General features: G+C 42.4%; 1 protein-coding gene across 2 annotated transcripts in view; it reads right to left on the bottom strand.

Annotated features, from left to right (window-relative positions):
- The window catches only part of GALNT7 (polypeptide N-acetylgalactosaminyltransferase 7), a 94,281-nt gene that overhangs the window by 71,094 nt on the left and 8,804 nt on the right, over positions 1–14,383 (bottom strand). Inside the window, exon 1 of one of the 2 annotated variants that reach the window (XM_050338753.1) lies at positions 4,111–4,250. The exons of the other annotated variant lie outside the window; for it this stretch is intronic. Coding sequence (XP_050194710.1) covers positions 4,111–4,236 — 126 coding nt within the window. The 5' untranslated portion in view covers positions 4,237–4,250. Of the gene's footprint in view, positions 1–4,110; positions 4,251–14,383 lie in introns of those variants that run through there. 2 annotated transcript variants of the gene reach the window in all.

The following is a 14,383-nucleotide window of genomic DNA, read 5'->3' on the forward strand; positions in this document are numbered from 1 at the left end:
AATATACGAGAAGCCCATCAGTGGCCCAGGTGCAGTGGATATGGGAAATACTGAAAATACTGTAATGCTTCAAATCTGAAGCACGAGTTTCCCAAATATGAGGCCAGGCAGCCCATGCCAAGTTTTCAGGAAGTTCTCCTCATTGTACATATGAATAGGACACAACATGGAATTTATTTTGTGGGTTTATCAATCTCACCACCATATTTCTGACTTGTGCAAGGTCAGCCACACACTTCCAGCAAATCTTTTACTACCTCACTAATCCCCTTCTGGAACATAGGAACACACTGGACACTCTTCCTTATTATGTCCTTCATATGGACAAATGAATAGAGCCATTTATATTTGGTCAGATTCAGAGAGTTAAAGTTGACTACATTTACTCCAAATATGCTTTCAGCTTTTCAGTAGTGAATCTTTCTTTACTGTTTTGGTCCATTGGTCTGCCTGCTGTGCTACCTACTCCTTGACAACACCAGCTTTTAAGGCTGTGCCTCTGAGGCTAAATGTTAGTGACGCATCTTGCTGGAGACCAAAAAGTACTATAGCCGGGATCCCTACAGCAAGCTTCTTACGATGAATGGCCTCAAAGGTGTGATTGGTACATGGTGTGCTGTGCAGGGCCAGGAGCTGGACTCGACAATCCTGATGGGTCCCTTCCAACTCAGCATTTTCGCTGAATCTGTGACTCTCAATCACTTCCTGCTGTCTCCAAAACTGTGACCCCTTGACCAGAAGAGCAGAAGGTATCAGAAAACATCCAAAAAACATCCAAACCACAACATGCTAATTAAATCAACAGTTCTACCTAATCTTTATCACAGCTATAAACAATAGAGTCCCTGCCTAAATATTCAGGAACCCTGCAGTCCTTATTATCAGACAGCAGGTAACCTTACTTACAAAACAGCAGATATTCATTTAAAGACTCTGAGAACAGACCTTAATATATTTTCACTGTTTCTCTTTGGTTTAGATTGAAAACTGAAAGCTCTTAAGGATAAGAGTGATTTTATTGTCTTTGGATATTTCTGATAATGCAAATAAATACTTTACCTCTCCCTCCAAATCCCTCAAGCACTTTTTCCTCACATGGATTCTTGGAGAAAGTTCCACAGTTGGGTTACCCGGAGAAGAGTTTTGTCCTCCCAACTTCTACATATGCTTTCAATGAACATAGCATCTGTGGGAATCTTCTACGGGAAAGAAAGGTCTTATCTCCAACTGTCTGTATTACTGCTACTACCTCTTTGTTTTCTCATTTCCTTCTTAAACAGCCACTTCTCCACTTTCATTTTTATTTTTAAAACTCTGTGTCCATTAATCTTTTTGACTCTCCAAAAGAACTCTGAAATCTTTTATCAGTAGAAAAAAACGTAACACAATATTTGAAGGAATAATTTTTCTAAAGGTACGTAGTTTAAATACTACAAGGTCTTCAGTATTACCTATTGTCTGCTGCTGTGATTAGGAAACGATTCAAGGTTAAAACTAAAAAAGAACAACATGGCAGATCTTTTGATCTTTAATGCTTCGGTGTTATTAAAAACTGCCAAGGGTTACAGTGCAGAGAGGGAAAGGGTACTGCTGAGGTTAGCTAAAAAAGCTAAATTCTATTTTAAGCTGGCACTGTCTGAGGAGGAATTTTATATTTGTTAGCTAGAGCTTTCAACCCAAGCAAAGGGAGGAGGGTGTTGTACAGGAAGAAGAAGAATTAATCTGTCATCTTTGGCTTAACAAACTTTCGGGCAACTAACAATAGAGCAAACACACACATTTGTATGACTGAACTACGTGTACACCACTGCATTTTAAAGAAACAGTTAAGATTAAACTCCTACTTCTCACATCCTGAAGCTGTACCAATGCACAGTCTGTTTCCAGATGTTGCAGGGAGCACACCACAAGATACAAGCCCACCTCTTGGGATCAGCTCTGCCTCTCCTAGCATGATGCAGGGCATGCAGGTCCTAATCTCTGGACATACTCTTGGGCTCTGACAGCTCCCCAGAAATATGCTGAAGCACTGCTAGCAGTGAATGCAGTCATTACTGCTTAACTACTATTCCTTACCTGAGCAGCTTCTGAGGTGGAAGGCACTCCAAACCAAAACACAAATTTAGTAATAATGATACTGTTTCCCAGAAAATGATGAAGCAGCATGTGTTACCCACTCACATATATCACAACAGCAAGTAAACAGCTGATCTAGCTAATGAACCAGATATTCTGTTTAGATTTCATCTTTGTCAATGTTTACTCAATATGATTATATTTGTTCTCAACAAAGACTAAATTATTTCCTGATACAGCTGTCATGGATATTTCCTCCTCCAGTCAAGAGAGGGTAATCAAGACAGAATGCTGCTTTTCAGGGGCTGGACCATAAAAACTCTTCCAATTCCTTTACTGGCACACAAACCAGCTAGAAAAATTTCTGAATTAGACCTCACATGAGAATGGAAGTAGATACAAGGGTTCAGCCCAAAAGTCTCCAAGTAAAAGCATTTAGCCTTATAAGAAAGAACAACATTCATTACAGCACCTGAGCAAGCTGATATAGCATACGCACTATAGGGCTGCAATACTTCAGTGGGCACCCCAGAATAAGCATCTGAAGATGGTCACTGCCCTACACAGCAATGCAATCACAACTACTTTATTTCCCAGAGACTGTCACTTTGCAGGTCCATTTACAGCCCTTTCCTGAGCACAAAAAGTAACTTGACTGCTTTTGATGCAAAATGTCTACTGCCTGACATTTTCTTGGGAGGTATGCAAATAAATTCCTGAAGATTTTTCAGCACACAGAAAAGCTCATGTTGTGTCTAGAAGACCAGATTACAAAAACTTCACCACTTAATAAACTGCTTATCTCCAAAAGAACCACCATGGCCTATTATCTCAGCAGTAACTGCCAAGATACAGAAACTGTAACAGCTTCAGAAGACAGAAAATCTGCTGAAGAAGTCCCAAGTAATTTCCAGTTTTTGAAAGCAAGAGTTCTGTCAGGTCACTTGCCTTCCACAATTATTGAAAGCAGCCCACTAGAGAGGGCCAAGATCATTAGCGAACACATCTTAAAAGATCCCTTTTTAAGATAATCACTGAAAAATTTTATGACTTTACTAAGATTATTTTAATCTTGGCTAATCTTACTTCAAGCAGATCTCCTTAAGTCCAGTTACATTCCTGAGCTCTAAAACATCTGGTGAAAACGGAAGAAGCACTTTGACTTCTTCTGAGACCATGGTGTCAAAGGGTCAGATTATTCTCACCTGACTAATACAAGGCCACAGCAAGACTCGCTCTGCAGATTTGTTCTGACATCCTGAAGCTTTTCTGGATGCACTGTCCACCTCACACCTCACCATTTCGGGTTGGGAGATCTGCACCGCCAGCTAGATAAAGCCTTTTGGCTTTCCGTGCGCTGTTTTTAAATTACCTGATCTGCTGCGTCTCCTTGGCAAAGCCTGCCGTTTGGTTAGTAACGCGCCGGGAAGCCGATCCGCGGCGGCTAGGTGAGTTGGCGAGGGAACACCTGCATCCTTTGTTGAACCTCTAGGGAGACCTTTGCAGGACACTTACACGCAGCGGGCATCGGCGTGGGTATTTAGGGATGGAAAAGCCCCAAACGGGAGACGAACCCACGGGTTTAGGGTGCCCAGGGCACCGCCGGTGGGGAAGTCCCGGGGAGGGAGGGAGGGAGGGAGGCAAGGGCCCCGGCGGGACCCTGCCCGCAGCAACCGCGCCGGCGGCGGGCACCGGGAGGGCGGGGGGCAGCGGCGGCCCCGCGCCGGGTGGGGAGGCGTGGGTCGGACACGGCGGGATGGGACACCGCCCGGGCTCGGCCGGCGGAACACGGCTCCCCCCCCGAGCCCCGCCGCGGGCAGCCCCACGGCGCGGCGCCTCCCGGGCTCCGGGGGCCGGATGAGGCCGGCCCCGCTGCTCCGCGCTCCCTCTCAGGCCTGCAAGGCTCCGCAGGCCGCAGCCCGGGCAGCTGCCCCGCCCGCCCGCCCGCAGCCGCCGCCGGTCACATCCCGGGCAGCGGCCCCGCCACCCGCTCCGTCGCGCCCGCCCCGGCGCCCGGCGCGGCCGCGCACTCACCCGCGTCCGTCCCGGGAGATCCGGCTCCTCGGCGCGGGGCGACAGCGAGGACCAGAGCAGCAGCAGCCCCAAGAAGCTGCCCGCCAGCAGCACGGCGCGCAGCAGGAAGCCCAGCTTCAGCCGCATCCTCTCGCCCGCCCTCTGCCTCCCGCCGCCGCGCACGCAGCGCCCGGCACCGCGCACCGGCCGCCTTCCGCCCCCCGCGGCACGGCACGGCACGGCACGGCACGGCCCCGCCGCCGCTCCCCCGCCTCCCCGGCCGCCGCTGCTCTCCGGCAGCCGCCCGCCTGCGGAGGCTGTCCTCCCGCCGCCGCACGTACAAACTTTTTTTTTTCTTGTTCTTTTTTTTCTTTTTCCCTTTTTCTCCCTTTTTTTCCCCTCCCTCTCCCGCTCCGCCCCGGCAGGCTCCCCGCGGCGGGCTGCGCGCCTGCCTCCCCGCCGGGCGCAGCGGCCGGGGTGATGCGGAGCAGGAAGTGGCCGCCGCGGGAGCCGCGGTTCCACGTGGCCGCCCCGCACCGGGGCGGGGGCGCCTCGCCCCGGGCCGCCGCTCGCTCCTGCTCCTGCCCCCGCCCCGCCGCCCCGCCGGGAGTGCGCTCCCGTGCACCTGCTCCCGCCCGCACCGCGGCTGGAACCCCGCCGGGAAAGGGGGAGGAGCGGGAGGGCTCGAGTGGGGTTTGGGCTTTCCCAGCTCGGGCACCGACTGTTAAAAATTAAGGTGCAAACGCTTAACTTTAAGGGTTGTCATAGGCGTAGGGGTAACACAGGCCCATTAATTGCGTGCAGCCTGGGCAGAGTAGCACTGGAAAGGCAACAGATTTTTCTTGCGGATAGCAGATTAAGTTCAAGATTACAGAGATGCTATCAGCCCCATAGCTTGTGTGTGTTTTGTTACTAATTTTCTGCACTAAAAGTTAGGCATCCTATTTCCTCCTTTGAAGAAGCCTGACACGTGCATGCACACACACACACAAACCTGATAATGTAAGCTCTCCACAAAGTAGAGTGATGCAAGAACAATACTTCCAATGTAATACTTTTGCCTTTTCTGTGTATTCAGTACTGTCTGCTTGCTTTGATGATTTTTTAGTTCTAATTCTTGTGTGCACTGGGAGGATATCAGATCCAAGATTTCTGAACACTAACTTTCAATGGTAGGGAGTAGAGAAATGAAACAGGATATTACACCCTGAACAGGATCACTTTGAAGGGAAAAAAATCCCCACACCGAAGTGACCTTTGTAGCTGGACACACCCAGACACAGAGGTCTTTGTTTATTCGTCTAACTTGTGCTATAGCACTGTGTGCTTGTTTTTAATTCCCCATTCTGTAAGATCAAGGCACGAGACATAGACAAATGCGATGTTTAAGGCATAGACAACAGCCCTAATCCTCACAGGTGTTTGCACAGCATTGTGACTTTCACAGGTCCCCAGAACTGTTTTCCCCAAACCCCCTCCCTGTTTGCAGTAGCAGTAATTACACAAACATCCCAACACAAAAGTTTAGGTGACTGTTTTCAGGTAGGTAACAGCATCTGCACAGGGCTGGGAGGGATTGGGTTTTTTTTGCTGGGAAAGACATGAGTTGAGGTGCCCAGCTCTGAACAGATCCCTTGGCTTCCTGAGCCCAGAAGGAAAAGGCAAGCTGGGGCTGTAAACTATGGAGCTCTGTAGGCTGTCAGGGAAGTATAGAAGTGTTTTCCCCATCTCTTGTTTCGTTCCTTTCTGGAGACATTATGGCAGCAAACAGTGCTCTTTCCTCATGTTGTTTCATTCTCCATGTTTGGGATCCTTTTTTAGTCTCCTGTGCTGTTGCTCTCAGCACACTCAAGAAGAGTAAAACAAAAATAAGAAGTTACACTTAGCACTGCGTGGAGGGTACAGTAAATCTCGCTACAGCCATAGCATGTGACACCACTCTGCTGCTGCTTCTCAGAGCTGAGAGTGACAGTGACAGAGCTCTCTGCATGCCAAGTTGATGCGATGAAAACTCACATTTGTAAGGCTGCCTGCCAAAACTGGGTTCGAGGAGTTTTTTATGTGAAGGTGTATATTCTGCAGAAACCCATAGGCAAACCACATATCCATGATTATCACAGAGAGCTGCACACTAGAAGATGACCAAGAGTTTTGTTGTTTTGGTTTTAGATACCCAGAGTCTTACTGTCAGTGTATTCCCCCATTAGTTATCCAAGGACAGTGGCTTCTGTATCCGGCACTTTAAAATCTCTGCATTTTACCCTGAAAGAGTTGAAGACCACTGGGAGGCAGTACGGGGCAATGGACAGGGTGTTTATGCCAGCCAGCCCCTCTCTCTTCCAGAATGGCCAGTGACAGGAGACTGGAGAAGGCATCATGTTTCTGGTTGAGTATTACACCTGCCTGCCCTGGTGCCTTCACAACAGGAAGAACCACCCACCTTTTTTTTGCATATGCACAGGCCAGGCAGTCTGACTCCAGAAGTATTAGATTAATAATGACATTGGAAGTAGTTTTACTTTAGTTGTATCCTCATTAAGGATATGATGAACTTTCAAATTCTGAGCTTACAGTTTGTCCTATGTAGTAAAGTGCCTAAGAAGACCTGCAGAACATATTTTCGCTCTTGTTGAATTCATACCAGCTAAGATAGAAAATGCAAATTAAAGTTGGCTTTGGATTGTCTGCAGTAACATTCAAAACCACTTTTCAAAGTTTTTTATAGCCTGGAGGGGAAAAGAAAAAGAGTTAAAGACAAATTTTTGCCTCTCTCAGTTACAAAATATGAGTATGTATATAAATATATATATAAATATATATATATATATAAACATAAACCATGACACTTGAACTATCCAGGCAGCACTAAAATAAGACACAATCCTGACTGTTATTAGGGAGTTAATCAACCTCTTTTAGACTGGTATTCAGTCATTCAAATATTTCAAATAGATTGGCAATTGTCATAATGTTTGAATTTATATGTGGACATCTACTGCTTGTTGCATAGAAATCGTATGTTCACTTCTTCAGCTATGCCTCCAAAGAAATATCCAGTGGCATATAAGTCATTACAAAGTCTTGCTGCTCTTGAACCAGAGACCTACAATGACCTAGAGGTGAGGTATCCGATTACCAATCCCCTAAGCCACGCAGTTGCCTTATTGCTGGGGATTTGGGGGATGGTGTCTGGAGTAGGGTCACTAACAAATGTCAAAATCTCATACAGTTGCTCACATGGGAGAAGTGTCTGGATTTGGATGCATCTCTTAACTGTGCCTCAATATTTGGCCACAGTAAAACAAACTGCTTCAACACAATGTCTGAAAGGAAATTCCTATAGACTTTTGTACTTATCGAGTTGAAAGTAATGCATTACAAAATTCATAATGTAAGAAGCTGCTGTAAAGGCTTCACTATACATAACCCCCCATTTTACTCATCTGAGGGGGATTTTTCTGTCAGAACATAGGTGGTCTTTGTAAAATCTACAAGTCAGAGACCAACTTTTCTTTCTCCTCAGTGCAGTGAGCACAAAACACAAGTGGGTTTTTCCCCGTGTAAACAGGTTCTTCGAAATTAGCAATGGTTTGGGCTAGGATAGAGTTTATCTTCATAGTAGCTGTATGGGGATACATTTTGTATTGTGCTGGAAACAGTGTTGATAACACCAGGATGTTTTGGTTGTTCCCTGAGCAGCGCTTGCAGAGTCAAGACCTCTTCTGCTCCTCACTCCACCCCAATAAGCAGGCAGCCTGGGTGTGCACAAGGAGTTGGTAGGGGACACAGCTGGGACAGCTGATCTCAAGTGACCAAAGGGATATTCCATACCATATGGCATCATGCTCAGCATATGAAGATGGGGGAAGAAGGAGGAAGAGAGGACGTTTGGAGTGATGATATTTGTCTTCCCAAGTCACCGCTACACATGATGGAGCCCTGCTCTTCTGGGGATGGCTGAACACCTGCCTGCCCAAGGGAAGAGGTGTATGAATTCCTTGCTTTGCTTCGCTTGTGTGCATGACTTTACTTATTCAACTGTCTTTACCTCGACCCAAAGGTTTTCTCACTTTTACCCTTCCAGTTCTCTCCCCCATCTTGAGTGAGTGAGAGGTGATGTGGTGCTTAGTTGACAGCTGGGGTTAAACCACAACAAATGGATTGCAGACCTCAAGCAATTTCACTTTCCTTAGGTGTTTCCAGATATAACTAACCAACACTTCACTTAGTGCAGTATTTCACTACGTGATATACTCTAGGCTTCATAGAACAGCAAACTTGGTCATGCTTTGATTAAAGAAAGTGTTGTAAAGTGCCAGCTGGCAGACAGTAACTTGCTTTCCCAAACTGAATACTCTCAACACAAGCAACACCTCTGCTCTAGTGAAACCTTCCACCTCAATGTAATTCCTTTTCCCATCCTTTCTCACCTCCTCTGTTTCACTTTCTCCACTTTAAAGATTATTTGCATCTAGATGGTCATCTATGAACAAAGCCTATACTGTTTTCCATATTGCTACTTTGGATCTAAGGCCATTGACACATACGGAAAACTTGTGTAGTGTATTACCCCTACAGCAGATTTATTAGTGTTGCATATTGAAATCCTGGGATGTCCAGGTGGAATCCAAGGTACACCTTCCCTAATTTGCATCTGAGGGATTGCACACTCAATGTGTGGCTGGAGAAGCCTTTCTAGATCTACCTTAATTAGTATTGAAGAGGCTCATATTCCCTTCTGACACCATTCCCAGCACTGAGGGGTTTGCAGTAAGATTGTGGATTAATGAGGTGGTCGCTACTTGGAATAATCCAGAAGGGCAGAGTTTGGCATACATTACAATGAAGATAAATCTATACCCTAAATATTTACAATGTGTGTATATTTAACCTCAGAGTTGTTAAAAAGGAACTGAAGTACAGGATTTTAAATTCTTCCTAATTTCTGAGATTGTTTTAAAAGTACTTTAATCAAGTAAGTGCCACTCAGTAGTACTTAATACATGCTTTTGCAACTTAAACTAGGATGTGCCTAATCTTCATTGTTTTGTGTTCATGATTTCTAATCTTCAGTACCATTTTTCCTGTAATTCTGAACTATCCTTCTTTTTTTCAGGTAGAGGTTTAGCCATGCATATCCTACCAAAAAAATTCTTCTTCAGTATTTCAGAATTTGAATGGATGCTTCTAGCAGAGTGCTGTTTGCCTCCTTTGCTTTTCCTGTCACTTTTATGAAGAACATGTTATGAAGTTCCTGTCATTACATTTAGCCCCCATACTCCTGTCATGCCTACTTAGTCTGTTTTTCTCCTACAGTATCACCTCTAGCTCCTCTTCTCTTTTCCCACACAGCAACAGTAAGCAAGCTCATTATTTTGTACTGATCTGGATGCTACCAGTGTTCTGAAGACTGGAATGTAAAAATACCTTTTATTCCAGCTGCCCTTTCTGTTGATAAGTATCAATCAACGTTTATGAATTGTGTTGTATTGTTAATACTGCTTTTGTCTAAAGAAATTTAACTTCTTTTGCACTTATGAGCCCTCAAAATATCCACACCGATGAGTGTTGACAATCCTTGACAGATTTAGATCTCATTAAAATAGTGGATGGGATAGTCTGTTACGTGGGTGTTTCTTTTAAGTTTGAAAAGAATTGGAATGATTCTAAGAATAGTTATGCCATTTAAAAAGTAAAATATATATTTAAATTACTTTTCAAATAAACTCTCACCTATATTTTGAGCCAGATGTAAGTGTGAGTATTAATATATCTCAGGTCCAGAAAATTTCCCTTTCCAAGGCACCATATTTCTGAGCTCTTCAAACAGAAATTAACTTGCATAATTTCCTGAATCTAGGGCAGAGAAAATTGAAATAGGTTGCTGCAATTTCTGTTAGGCTGAAAAAATGAATGGTGTAAACACCCACATTTCAGATGCTGATTTACTTTTCTAATAGACTTTTCAAATAGAGTAAATAAGTGGAGTTAATTTGGTGAAATTGTCAGTCTGAACAAGATCGACAGTGCCTTTGAGAGAAAAATGAAAAAATTTACAACTGGAAATTAATTAGATTTTTGTATTTCTTTAGAATTTTGCTATTTATTGATGAACTGTTGACAGTTTAGCAAATAACTGACAACTTGGGTATTATCAATTCAGTATCATTTATCTGCAACAAATCTTCAATATATTTGACAGATTTCTCTACAGGATATATTCTGCTATGTTGTTCAAAATTAAACAAAACCTTACTACTGAAGATAAGAAACATTTTTAAATCACTGGATAAGTTAAATAAAGCCAACATGTCAAATCTGCACAAGAAGAAGACCTATGAAGTTTCATTGACAAATAAAAAAAGACACTCAAAATTTGTTACACAGTGTAACAAGTGTAAGTGTGGATGTACAACAGTTAACAGATGCTAAAACCAGTAAAGTTTTTTGGTCCCTAGCTTAATCACAGGGTAAGTGAGCAAAATATCACTTCAGAAAGTTTGGCCTGCCTCATTAATATGTAAAAGGTCAACTAATAATTACTGGGGGAAAATGGTCCAGTAGATAGATTTATAAAATAACCTTGAAATAATAGAAACTGAATAACATCACAGAAATCTGCTGCACTCAGATTTTCAAACTGGGGTCCCTAGATGCCTGGGGAATGGGAATGTTGTCTGCAACAGAGAATGACAGCAAGGCTACTGCTGCTAGTCATATAAAGTTTGTGGCATGTATCACAAACTGATAACTTAGTAGCAATAAATCATAAAAGAACTGTTAGGTAGCTCTGAGCTTTCCTAATTCTTTGCAGATTTCATAAGCTGCAAGTTTGATGTTATTGGTGGCTGGAAACAAACACCACAATGTTGTGCAGCCTCTTTTCTTAGTGAGCTGCCATTCAGAGAGAAATTCTTAAACAGTAGATTATTTCTATTATGTGGTGTCTGACACAAAGTTGTATTGATTAGTAATTCAATGAAATTATTCTGTTATAAAATGCATATTTTCTGGGAATTGCAGGCAACAGCAGCTGTTATATCATAATACTGAGCACATTCAAGTCTTTTACTATATACAATCATAATAAAAAAGATTTCATAAGGGCTTTAGTACACCACATAGATGCATCATTTTGGAATGGAAGCTTCTCACTTTTCTCAGGTCCAAAGTTACACACAGATGTCCCTATTTGACATGAACTAAATTAATTCCAACTTGTACAGTTTTAGCTCAGGTGTCAATATAGATATTTCTTTCATTTTTTAAATGATATTTTCCATTTTTTGCCCAAACTGAAAGCTAAACTAAGCAACCAACCAAACAAAAATTTAAAAAACCAAATCCCCCCTCCAAAAAAACCCCAAACCCTCCAAAACCTCAAATCTAAGCAACTTAAAGGAAAAAATTATTAGACCTGTCAAGAAGACTTTGAAATAAAGGTGAAGAACTGTAATAAAGTCATCATCTTGGCAAGCTGAACTCCACTGCTTTTTAGTCATCTGCGACAAGTAAGAGTGACAATGGCAGAATCTCATCCATCTTCAAATCCTTGCAGGTTTCCAGATCTCTCAGCTCACTGCCATTCAACTTCCTTTTTCTAACATATAATGCTGTGCTGGTTTTGGCTTGGGTAGAGTTAATTTTCTTTGCAGTGGCTGGTATGGGGCTTTGTTTTGGAATTGTGCTGAACACAGGGTTGGTAATATAGAGACTCTTTTTATTGCTGAGCAGTACTTACACAGAGCCACATACTGCCACTCTGGCGAGGAGACTGGGGGTGTATTGGAAATTGGAAGGAGACACAGCCAGGATAAGTGACCCAAACTGACCAAAGGGATATTCCATACCACATGATATCACGTTCAGTATATAAAGTGGGGGGGGAGAAGAAAGAAGAGGGGAACATTTTGAGTGATGGTGTTTGTCTTCCAAGTAACCATTACACGTGATGGAGCTGTTCTCCTGGAGATGGCTGAACATCTGCCTGCTCACGAGAAGCAGTGAATTAATTCCTTGGTTTGCTTTGCTTGTGTGCGTGGCTTTTGCTTTCTCTATTAAACTGTATTTATCTCAAGCCACGACTTTTCTATCTTTAACCCTTACCATTCTGTCCCTGATCCTGTGGGTGGGGTAGTGAGTGAATGGCTGAGTGGAGCTTGCATGCTGGCTGGGGTTAAACCACAGCGAACTGCAGTGATTTAAAAACTAGTTGGCTGAGTATTGCAGTTAAACCAAAACTTCTCGAAATTCCCAGCTATGTGCAATTACCAGGAAGCAGATCACTAGATTGTACTTTAAGTCTGGCTTAACTAACTCTTTGTTCTGGGTAGTTTGCTCAATTTAGGGACAACCTTTAAATTCAAACATTAGTTGGAGTTTACAGAGTAAGTGGGGAAAGGTTGATTTAAAGTTTTAACTTTAAAAAAAATTTCAAAAATCACTTGTTTCAACTTGAAAAGCATACTTAAAGAGGAGAAGACTATTTAAATTAACATTATTTCAAATTAAACTGAAAAATCACTGATTTATTCTAATTCCCATTCACTGACCCTTTGAGTAATGAAAGCTAGTCCTGTAAATCTTAGGCCAAAATGAAGTTCATTCCATTCCTTATTTACTAGCAACAACTCTGACATATTTGTATATATATAAAACTGAACAAAGCATCTGTGTAATTAACAGATTTTTCTTTTTCTTTTCCCACTCAAATGGTGCTATGGGACAAAGTAGAAGTGATAGGAAAACCAGATTCTGTTAAAGCATGGGAATTCACAGCTGAACTTTTGTAGACTCTTGGCTAACTGCTTGAAAAACCTGGTTGACTTCTTACTAACCTACAAGATACAGGAAGCAAACATGTTTTCAAAACACTTTACATTTAAATAAGCAGACTTACAATATGAATGAAAATTAATGTAATAATTTGTCTCTCTTTCAGGTTTATATCCAAACAGTCTCTCCAAAATTGCCCTGCTAAGTCTTTGGTGTCAGGGCTGATTAGCAGAAAGCAGGAGATAGAGGCACTGTTCCTCAAAACATTTAGGTCAGCTCTGATACTCTCTGGCATGTATCTAGGCCACGTCTAATTAATCCCAGAATATTCCATCACTGCTAGATTACCTCTGTCAGCTTCTCCCTCAGAAACCTGGCAGCAAAGATTTTTTACCTTAGGTGAGGAATTTCCCTTTTCTAAAGGCAAATGGGAGTGGTTTCTTTCATCTTCTAACTACATAATGTTTACGCAACAATTTACAGAGCCTTAGGATGTAAAGTATTTAGCCGAGGTGAATACCTTCACTTGAAATTACTGGAATGTTGCCACAGATTTAAACAGAGCCAAGATTTCACCCACAATTGTGTTTAGGATAAAATTTACCAGCTTTCTCAGCTCTAAGTTTGATGCTGCTATTCAAAAGAATTACATATTTTTTCTTTTTCTAAGCCAAATGTGTTTGATCAAAGTAAGATCAGAAAATACAGAAGATCTGAAAAATAAAATAAGAATTCCATCTAAAAGCCTATTGGAGATCAGAAAAGGTTAAGGAACTAAATTGTGTTTGTCCACTTTAGGCTGCAGTCTACAGTCTGCTATGGTCATTACTAGAATTTGCAAAGACACTCAGCAGCTCCAGGAGATACTTAAATGAAGATAAACTAGCACTGTGGAGCAGCAGATATGCAATTGGTGACCACCAAAAAATAACCCAGTGCACTTACTGAGCTAAGGATACACTGTATCCATCTTCTGTGTATCACAATAGTGAAGCACAGAATCACAGTACTAAAAATAGAGCATTAATTAGCAATGCTAAATTTATATGCAATTATGCAAAGTGCTGAGTGTCTCAAACAGTACCATATTTGTATCTTGAGGGCAAAGTATCATGACTTTTGAAATCAATGCTGTATAAACATGCATTCATCTAATATGCAAAAAGCCAGTTGATTTTTTCTTATACCTGATGATAAAGTACTAGATGATGAGACAACTTACTTCTTGCAGAACAAGAAGTACCTGTTATTGGAGATCTATTAATATGCACTTCAAAACATAGGCCCAGAACAGCCCAGACATTTTTGCAGTGGGTGAGGTCTGTTTTTTAACTCCACCCTCCACTTTTCAAATTAAACCCTTACAATCTCCTTTAGTTAACATCAAAAGGATTTTCCCTGCATTTGGTACAGCACTGTTGTCAAAACCGTCATTTAAATGCTTCTACTAATACCTTCAGAATTATTTAATATTACAAATGTAAATAAGATGCAGATTTTTCACATACTTGTTCCTTTC

The sequence above is a fragment of the Myiozetetes cayanensis genome, unplaced genomic scaffold, assembly GCF_022539395.1.
Source record: "Myiozetetes cayanensis isolate MyiCay16 unplaced genomic scaffold, myiCay2020 scf7, whole genome shotgun sequence".
Classification (NCBI taxonomy): domain Eukaryota; kingdom Metazoa; phylum Chordata; class Aves; order Passeriformes; family Tyrannidae; genus Myiozetetes; species Myiozetetes cayanensis.